General features: G+C 35.5%; 1 protein-coding gene across 2 annotated transcripts in view; it reads left to right on the top strand.

Annotated features, from left to right (window-relative positions):
* PIAS2 (protein inhibitor of activated STAT, 2) overlaps positions 1-10,398 on the top strand; it is a 79,256-nt gene that overhangs the window by 17,715 nt on the left and 51,143 nt on the right. For both annotated transcript variants that reach the window (XM_012642673.1, XM_012642674.1), the window contains exon 2: positions 9,670-10,144. In XM_012642673.1, the coding sequence (XP_012498127.1) occupies positions 9,670-10,144 (475 nt within the window). The remainder of the gene's footprint in view (positions 1-9,669; positions 10,145-10,398) is intronic.

Below are 10,398 nucleotides of genomic sequence, written 5' to 3'. Positions count from 1 at the left end.
TTTTTTTTTTTTTTTTTGAGACAGTGTCTTCCTCTGTCACACAGCCTGGAGTTCAATGGCGTCATCATAGTTCATTGCAGCCTCAAACTCCTGAGCTCAAACGAACCTCCTGCCTCAGCCTCCCGAATAGCTGGGACTATAGGCGTGCACCCCCACGCCCGACTAATTTTTCTATTTCTTGTAGAGACGAGGGTCTCGCTCTTACTCAGGCTGGTCTTAAACTCCTGGCCTCAAGCATCCTCCCTCCATGGCCTCCCAAAGTGCTAGGATTATAGGGTCAGCCACTGTGCCCGGCCAGCCTAGCAATTTTTATGCCATTGTTGCTGGGCATTTTGATTCTGACTTGTCTTAATTTCAAAATTTTCATACTGTTATTTTATACAGTACATTTAAGCCAACCACCTCCCTTTCTAGATTTACCATTTTCTTTGCTTATCATTCTATTTTAGTGCTCATTCCTCATTACTTTGGTTCAGCAGTGTGGGCTTTTTACTTTTCCTCTAGTGTGTTAAGCCTGCTTTCATCCTCAGGACTTTGGCGTCTGCTGTGTTGTATGCCTTGGAATGCTTTTCCTTGGATATCTTACTTCTTCAGTTACTTATTCACTTACCTTTTCATTGAGGCCTTTCCCCTTTAAAATTGCAAATCCTCTACCTCTTCCCTACCTATTTGCTTTTCTTCCTTTATTTTTATCCATTTTCTTCATCACCACCTGCCGTATAATTTTATTTAATTCTTTATGTGTAAGTTTTGGTCTATTAAGCTTTCCAACTCATTAGCCATTCGTCTTATTTTTATCACACATTAATCTGTGATCCACTCTTTGGCTAGTTCTAGATCCCAACGATTTTTATATTTTTAAAAAGTTTGTCTTATTTTTATCACACATTAATCTGTGATCCATTGGGAGTTTTTGTATAAGCTGTGAAACTTAGTTGGAAGTTCATTTTTTTTGGTCTGTGAATGTCCAGTTGCTCCAGCACCATTTATTGGAAAAGTGTCTTTCCTCCATTGAATTACTTCTACATATTTATCAAAAATTATTTGGGCATATTTGTGTATGTCATTTTTGAGCTCTCTGTTCCATTAATCTGTGAGTTTATCCTTCCACTAATACTACACAGTCATAATTACTGTAGCTAAGTTGTGAAATGGGGTAGGCCGATTCATCTCCTTCTCCTTTGCTTTACCACATAAATTTTAGAATCTCATCTATATCTACAAAATATCTTGCTGGGATTTGCGTAGAAATTATGTTAAACCCATATATCAGTTTGGGGAAAATTGATATCTTTACTATGTTGAATCTTCTAATCCACAAAGAAGCCATTTATTTAGATCTTCTTGAATTTTTTCCATCAGTGTTTTATAATTTTCAGCATACAAGTCCTGTACATGTTTGTTAAATTTTTACATATGTATTGTAATTTTCTTTGGAGTGATTATAAATGGTGTTGTTTTTAACTTGTTTCCACATGTTCATTGTTAGTATGTGAAAATGTGATGATGTGATTGGTTTTTGTGTATTGGTTTTGTATCCTGTGACCTTGCTGAACTCACTCACTAGTTCTAGCAGCTGTTTTGTAGATTTTCTTTGTAAACAAGCATGCCTTCTTTCCGATTTGTTATGCCTTTTATTTCCATTTCTTGTCTAATTCTACTGGCTAGAACTCTGAGCACCATGTTGAATGAGTGGTGAGAATAGGCATCCTTTCCTCATTCCTGATATTAGGGGGAAAGCATTCAATCTTTCACAACCGAGTGTAATGTTAGCTCTAGATTTTTTTTTGTAGGATGTTATTAAGTTGAGAACTCTCCCCTCTATTCCTATTTTTTCTGAGGGTTTTTGTCATGAAACGGTATTGAATTTGTCACATGCTTTTTCTGCACTGATCATGTAATTTGTCTTTCTTAGCTGTTAATATGGTATATTATATTAATTTCAAACATCGAACCAGCCTTACATCCTGGAATAAATCCCACTTGGTCATGGTGTATAATTCTTTTTAAAGATTGCTGAATTTTATTTGCTAATTTTTTTTTTAGGGATTTTAGCACCTGTATTCGTGAAGGGCATTTGTTAATTTCATTTTTTGTACTGTCTTTGTCTTGTTTTGGTATCTTGGTAATATTAGGTTCATAAAATGAATTTGGAAGTATTCTCTCATCTTCTGTTTTCTGGAAGAAATTATAAATGTTTGGTAGAATTCTCCAGTAAAATCAACTAGCCCTGGGAATTTCTCTTTTGGCAGTTTTAAAATTATGAATTAAATTTCCTTAATAGTTAAAAGGGCATTCAAATATCTATTACATACCGAATGAGTTTTGGCAGTTTGTGTTTTGCAAGGAGCTGGTCCATTTTATCTAAGTTGCTGAATTTATGTGTATAGAGTTGTTACTAGCATTCCTGTATTGTTTTTGATGTCTTCAGTTCCTACACTGATATTCTCTAACCTTCTTTTAATCGAGAGTTCATTTCATCTTTATTTGTTGTGATTAATATATTTGCAATTATTTTTACCTTTTTATTTTGTGTAGTCCTACTTTTTTGTTTTGTCTCTGCCTGTTTTCTTGCCTAACATTGGGCTTTTTTTCTTCCCTCTTATGTTTTTCCCACTCTTCTATTTGTACAATTATATACTTTGTAGCTTTCTCAGACTCTTGATATTGTCTTGGAATTTTCCTTGAAATTTAAATATATGTATATAAAGCTAAAATTACAATTTTTTTCCTTTCTCACCTATAGAACACTTTAAACTGCTCCCCAGCCTAGCAATTTTTTTCTTTCCTTTTCTTTTTGTGTTTTTTTTTTTTTTTTTTTTTTTGAGACAGTGTCTTCCTCTGTCACACAGCCTGGAGTTCAATGGCGTCATCATAGTTCATTGCAGCCTCAAACTCCTGAGCTCAAACGAACCTCCTGCCTCAGCCTCCCGAATAGCTGGGACTATAGGCGTGCACCCCCACGCCCGACTAATTTTTCTATTTCTTGTAGAGACGAGGGTCTCGCTCTTACTCAGGCTGGTCTTAAACTCCTGGCCTCAAGCATCCTCCCTCCATGGCCTCCCAAAGTGCTAGGATTATAGGGTCAGCCACTGTGCCCGGCCAGCCTAGCAATTTTTATGCCATTGTTGCTGGGCATTTTGATTCTGACTTGTCTTAATTTCAAAATTTTCATACTGTTATTTTATACAGTACATTTAAGCCAACCACCTCCCTTTCTAGATTTACCATTTTCTTTGCTTATCATTCTATTTTAGTGCTCATTCCTCATTACTTTGGTTCAGCAGTGTCGGCTTTTTACTTTTCCTCTAGTGTGTTAAGCCTGCTTTCATCCTCAGGACTTTGGCGTCTGCTGTGTTGTATGCCTTGGAATGCTTTTCCTTGGATATCTTACTTCTTCAGTTACTTATTCACTTACCTTTTCATTGAGGCCTTTCCCCTTTAAAATTGCAAATCCTCTACCTCTTCCCTACCTATTTGCTTTTCTTCCTTTATTTTTATCCATTTTCTTCATCACCACCTGCCGTATAATTTTATTTAATTCTTTATGTGTAAGTTTTGGTCTATTAAGCTTTCCAACTCATTAGCCATTCATTGGAATTTTATTATATTTATAACTTAATTTGGGAAGAATTGTTATCTTTTCAATATTGAGTATTTTTATCTAGTAATGTGTGTGATATAGTCCTTAATTTATTCAAGGCTTCTTTTATATCGTATGGTTTTTAAACGTAGCTCTGCAAAATTCTTAAATTTATTCCTTTTGCATCTTATTATTTTGTTACTTAGATTCGTTGTGAAAATCTATTTGATATATAGAAAATTCAACAAATTTTATTTACTTAGTACCATTGAGTCTAATTTTCAGCAGATTCTCTTATATTTCCAATATATAGAGTCTTGGCACTTGTAAGTAGTAAATGTTTCTTTAAAAATTTTATAATGTTTTGTTGTATTATCTAGAATCTTTGTAATAACGTTGAATGATAAAATATGTATATTTTATAGGTCTTGACTTTATGATCTAGTGTTTCATCTTTAGTATGATATTAGCTATTGATTGCTGATATCAGTTATCATGTTAACAGTTTCCTTCTAGTCTTGTTTATTTAGGGGTTTTATCAGGAATGAATAGAATTTTATCAAATGCCCAGCATTTATACAGATAATCATATGGCTTTTCTTCTTGAACCAATAAATCTTTTTGTATGGTTTCCCTTTATCAACTTTTAGAATAATAATGCGTTGTTCCTAACATCCTCTAAGGGAGATCAGTGAGTTTTTCTAAAATATTATTATGAACAAATGAATTTTTAGTATACTTGATGTGTGTGAATCCAGTGCAGTTATTGTTCTTTTTTATGCTCAAATTGTTTCATTTTAGGCTACTAGAAGCTCATTCTGGATGTTTTCTTTGTCCTTCTGACAAAGCCCCAGTCAGTAACTTTGATAACTTCTTTGTTTTCTAGCATGATAAAATGTTATAGGCTTATCTTGTTCATTTTCTGCCCTTGACTTGCAATCAGCCATTTCCCCAAGGAGCCTGGGTTCCTTTTATGGGGAATGGTATTTAGACCACAGTGTCTTTTTTTACTCCACTTTCAAACAAACTAACATTTTTTGTTTAATTAAATCTAGCGTATGTTTAGCTTTATAAAAAAGTTGGACAGATAATAGAAAATCTCCCTATGCCCCACACCAGTTTCCCCAGTTCAAGCAAACTTTTAATTATGGAAACATTGTTACATTTACAAAGATAGAGAATTCCCCATGTACCCGTTACCGAGCTTCGACAGTTACCATCTCCAGTCTTTTTTTATGTATGTCCCCACCTAATCCCCATAAATTATTTGAAAGAAAATCACATATATTGCATCATTTTATACATATTCAGTATGTGACTATAAGATAAGCAAAGAGATCATCTTAACTAAGCAATTTACTATATTTATGTTAAACCATTCTTACATTGCTAGATTAAACTGTACATTGAGGACTTTTATGTCCGTGCTGGCTGGAACCGTTGTTGTGTTAATAGTGGCTTATAAGTTATGTTATACAAAGACTTCTTATGGTCCACTTTGGGAAATGAGGAAGAACAGGTGGTATACTAGGCCTACTGTTTCATCAGGCTTTTGCCTAAAAAATTTTATCCGATAGGGTGGACTCCCCTGCTGAAGTTTGAAAACCAGTAATTTGCATATTTTTTTAATTTTGTATTTTTTGTTCAACATTTTTCTGTGTTTGTCTTCTAATGTATTTGGACTATTTGACTTATACTCTCAAACAGTTTAAGGAAGAGAATTTCATCTTTTTCTTGAAGGCTTAGTAGAATTTATTTATTAAGTTGTCTCGTCTGGGTAGATGTTTTTGGTTGTGGAGGGGGAACAAGATCTTCTTGAATTAGATGGAGTAATTTATATTTTTGTAGAAAATGACTTTTGTCTGTATCTTTAAGTTATTAGGATATACGGTTGCCTATACTGTTCTTAGTTTAAAGATATTTGCTTAGTATTTGTGGTCTTTATGTTTTTTTTTTTCTCAAAACTGCATTTATTTATTTCCCTTTTTTGGGTCTGACTTGACAGACTGCATTTTGCTTTCTAGTTAATGATTTTTTGCTTTTACCCTGCAATTCCTCCTCCCTTTTTCATGGCCTTTTTTTGGGGGTGGGGTGGGGTTGGTTTGTTTTTTTAAAATTTGAGACAGTCTCCCTCTGTCTCTCAGGCTGGAATGCAGTGGTGTGATCATAGCTCATTGCAACCTTGAACTCCCAGGCTCAAGCAATCCTCTTGCCTCAGCCTCCCAAGTAACTGGGACTACAGGTGCATGCTATTATCACTTCTGGCTAATTTTTTAATTTTTTATAGAACTGGGGTCTAGCCATGTTGCTCACGCTGGTCTCAAACTCCTGGCCTCAAGCAGTCCTCCTGCCTTGGCCTCCCAAAATGCTAGGATTACAAGGATGAGCCACGGGGCCCTGCCTAAATCTTTATATTAATAGTACAAGTAAAAGGGGATTTAATTATAGGGAATACATGATTTCACCAGGAATACAGGACCAGGAACTGGGGCCTCCTATGACTTCTAAAAGTGGGTACTGGTTAGGAATTGGGGTGTCTTTCTGACTTGTCACATAGTTTCTTTTTCTTTTTTAGAGATGGGCAACTTGCTATGTTGCCCAAGCTGTAGTGCAGTGGAGTCATAGTGCACAACAACCTTGAATTCCTGGTCTCAAGTGATCCTCCTGCCTCAGCCTCCTGAGTAGCTAGGACTGTGTACTTGTCTCGCCACGTGGTTTCTGGCATTAGCTTGTTTTGTTTGTTCTTTCATCCTATCTATGAATAAAGATGTAGATTATTTTAATATTGTAGCTGGAATAGGCAGTATTAATAATGTGATTTGTCAGTTTCCCTCAGCAGCTTCTTGAACTCTTCTCCCCTTATATTATATATCATAGCAGATGAGGGAGGTCTGCAAAGTTTGTATTGATCTCTACCATGATTTCTAACCTGTTAGAGCCTCCCCAGATTCTAGTCTGTTTGCAATTTCTATCTCATGTTTAAAAGTCGAAGAGCAGTTTCAGGGAAATATTTATTACTTTGTGTTTATTTAAATTTGATAAAGACACAACATTGATTTAAAATTCTAGTCTTAATTTATATTAGCTTTTCTTTAGAAATCAAATTGTTCACATATCTTTTTAAAAAATAAATCGTGCCAATCTATTTCTTGGCAGGCAGACATTGGGAGCCTTTGGGAGGCATAAGAGTGGAGTGGAAAAAATCTGCTTGAAAAAAAATTAGTCTAAAGATGTCAGAGGTTGGAGAAAAACAGCTGAAATCCATTCTTGGTAGTATTCATAGCAGGCCATCCTTACCCCATGAGGGCTCTGATGACTCTTCCTACTCACCACACCCACTAACTGGGGGAAGGACCTGAAACTTGGTGGAAGACTAAGATAAAAAAATAGGTATCACCAAGAAGAAATGGGATCCAGCGACGTTTGCCAGAAAACCATTTTCATGGAATTTTACTTAGCTCCTTCAAGATTATCTTAACAGAAAATGCTAAATAAAGGAGAGGGTTTTTGTTGTTGTTACTGTTTTTAAGTAGAAATTGATAACCAGAGGGATGAAATGACTTTCCCAGGGTCCCAGGTCTTGGTGCTTGGGCTTGAACTACAACTGCTGATTGCTGGCCTGAAGTTTTCCATAGGGCCCTTTGACTCTCGAAGCCTTTATTTTTGGCCATGTGTCCAGCAGTACTTCAGTTTACAGCATTTTGCAATGCAAAGGCTGTCCCGTCTCTCCCATTCATATTTCTAAGCCCTTGTCTCTCTCTTCCTTTTTGTTTGTATATTTACAACAGCTAATAGAGCCAATTGCATTAGCATCCTTTGCCACATAATGTTACCACTGGAAATAGGTAATGTGAGATATCCCAGAAATTCCATTTTGAGAGCCAAGCTTAGGTAGGGTGACTTGTGCTCTATTTTGTCATTTCTATAAAACAAATTTTCTTAAAATGAAGAATATCTGAAAATAAGTGTAAGAAGGGAAGTAAAGTAATGAATTCTGAGTTAGTCTGGTCTCCCATTTAGAAAGAATCAGTTATCTTGTATTTGTGCGAGTGCCTTTTTTGGTGTTAGTATTCTACAATCAATTGAAATATTTTCTTGAGATTGAGGACTTTGGGAAAGATGCATCACATTTTTTTGCCTGGGTAAACACTTCCTACAAAGCTGTTGTGGTCCTTTCAATGCATGAAACTTTGAGTAAACTGTAACTGGTTTGTTATGAGATAGGCCCCAAATTTTCTTCTTTTTCATTTTTCTTGTCCACAGCATAGGGGTAGAATGGATAAAAATCTTCGTTTTACATGTGGTGGAAATAAAGCAAGTTGAAATATAATGACCATGGCATTGTGGTGTATGTTGCTAGTATGGTTTAGGACTATACTGTCCAGTGTGGTAGCTACTGGCCACATGTGGCTTTTAAGCACTTCAAATGTTAGTCCAAATTGAGATGTATTACATACAAGTGTTAAGATACACACTGGATATCAAAGACTTAGTATGAAAAAATATCTCATTGACACTTTTAAAAAGTTGATTATTTTTAAATCACAAAAATTGATTACATGTTGAAATGATAGTTTTGATATGTTGGGTTAAATAAATATATTTAAATTTAATAAATACATAAATTTATTAACGTAACTACTAGAAAATTTAGAATTACTTATGTGGTTTCTATTATATTTCTGTTGGACAGCTCTGATTGAGAGTATAAAATAGATGCTAGGATTACAACTAGTTATTCTTTGTACAGAATGAAATATGAAGACATACAGTACACAAAGTATAATTGCAGTACAGCATCAGATTACTTTGGTATATCTAAATTTGTTTGCATTTTAGAAACTAGCAAATATTATTCCTAACAACTATCTAAAAGCTATACAGGGTTTTAAACAATTGCTTCTGGGTTATCACTGAGACTTAAAAGTGCAGAAAGAGGAATTATGGCTCATTGCCAGCTGTAGGCACTGCCCCACATCACCACTATGCTGATGGGAAGAGCAGGTTGGAGAGGAATCCCAGGTGACTGTGGAGCGTGCAGCACCGAGGAGGAGGGAAAACCCCAAGCTTTAGTGGCAGGAAGGTCTCCGGAGGGCAGGTCTCCTGAGGGTATGTTTCTGATGGCTTTGGTCAGCTCCAGATCTTCCTCTTTCTTGGCGGATGGTGCACGTGTGTGACTGACCCTAGTGTGGTTTACCTCCAAGGTCAGAATTGATGGGAAGTCACTAAGTAGATGAATTCATGAGGCAGCAAGGGGTAAAAAGTATTTATTAGATTTTGTTGAATAAATAGAAGACGAGATGTGAAGCAAGAACTATATATAACCTTAATTTTTACATCCACAAACAAGTCAGTAAGTTGTGTAGAGGAAGTCTTGTCCTTTAAGATTTATGACCACTCATTTCCTTGCTCTTCAAAGGTCTTTTTCTCATTTGGATACTCAGCCGGGAATTTCAGTTGTTTTAGAAGTTTCACTGACTGCTATATAAGATGTATGTGATTTTTAGCTTTAATATCTTAAAATATCTTTATTATTATGGTGTCTGTTTCTTAATGTTTGAGTTGAGGTGAAAAATTCATTGAATTTTGGATCACAGTTCCGTCTTGATTTTGTAGATTTACTACTCAGCATCAGAAGTTACACATACAACATTGTGAAAATCTAATTTTTTGTTTGGTTAATTGGTGATAATTCTGTAACAAACATTACATTGTATTGGTAGAGCTTAGTTTTGAGAAGGAACATTTTTATTGGTTATAGGTTTCATAGTCATAAAGCAAATACCTGTTTACATTTGCACATAATCAGACAATGAAATGGTTAATAGAAACCAACAGACTGTAGATTACCAAAATTGAGTACAACAAAATATAATTAACACCATAACTTGAATGTAATTTTTATGGGTGGATTGCTTTATGAATAGTATTGGTTCTAAGTGCTATGTGAAAATGCTGGTTACTAACACATGCCAGTTGCTAGAATACTGGAATATCAGCTTTTACAGTATATTTTAGATAGGATAGGATTTTTATGTGCTTGAGGGTGACTATTGGCTTATTTTTTTTTTCTTTCTTCCTTTTAGAATATGGTTTCTAGTTTTAGAGTTTCTGAACTACAAGTGTTACTAGGCTTTGCTGGACGGAATAAAAGTGGACGCAAGCATGACCTCCTGATGAGGGCGCTGCATTTATTGAAGAGTGGCTGCAGCCCTGCAGTTCAGATTAAAATCCGGGAATTGTATAGACGCCGATATCCACGAACTCTTGAAGGACTTTCTGATTTATCCACAATCAAATCATCTGTTTTCAATTTGGATGGTAGCTCATCTCCTGTAGAACCTGACCTGGCCGTGGCTGGAATCCACTCGTTGCCTTCCACTTCAGTTACACCTCACTCACCGTCCTCTCCTGTTGGTTCTGTGCTGCTTCAAGATACTAAACCTACATTTGAGATGCAGCAGCCGTCTCCCCCAATTCCTCCTGTCCATCCTGATGTGCAGTTAAAAAACCTGCCCTTTTATGATGTCCTTGATGTTCTCATCAAGCCCACGAGTTTAGGTAAGTTAGAGAAATCAATTTCTTCTGGACGAGAGAGTAAATAAAACAAGAGGCCTTCAACTATTAATGATTTGATGTTAATATTATAAAATCGAGGCATTCTTGCCAAATGTTAAATGTACAGATAAAAAATTGGTCACCATGACTGAAATCTAACATAAAACTGTTATTTTACATCATTTCAGCATTCTTTTATTTCCAGGATTTTTTGTTGTGGTAAAATAAACATAAACTCTTGACCATTTTAAAGTATA

The sequence above is a fragment of the Propithecus coquereli genome, unplaced genomic scaffold (genome assembly GCF_000956105.1).
Source record: "Propithecus coquereli isolate 6110/MARCELLA unplaced genomic scaffold, Pcoq_1.0 Scaffold181, whole genome shotgun sequence".
In the NCBI taxonomy this organism is placed as follows: domain Eukaryota; kingdom Metazoa; phylum Chordata; class Mammalia; order Primates; family Indriidae; genus Propithecus; species Propithecus coquereli.
This window is presented reverse-complemented; position numbering and strand designations above follow the sequence as displayed.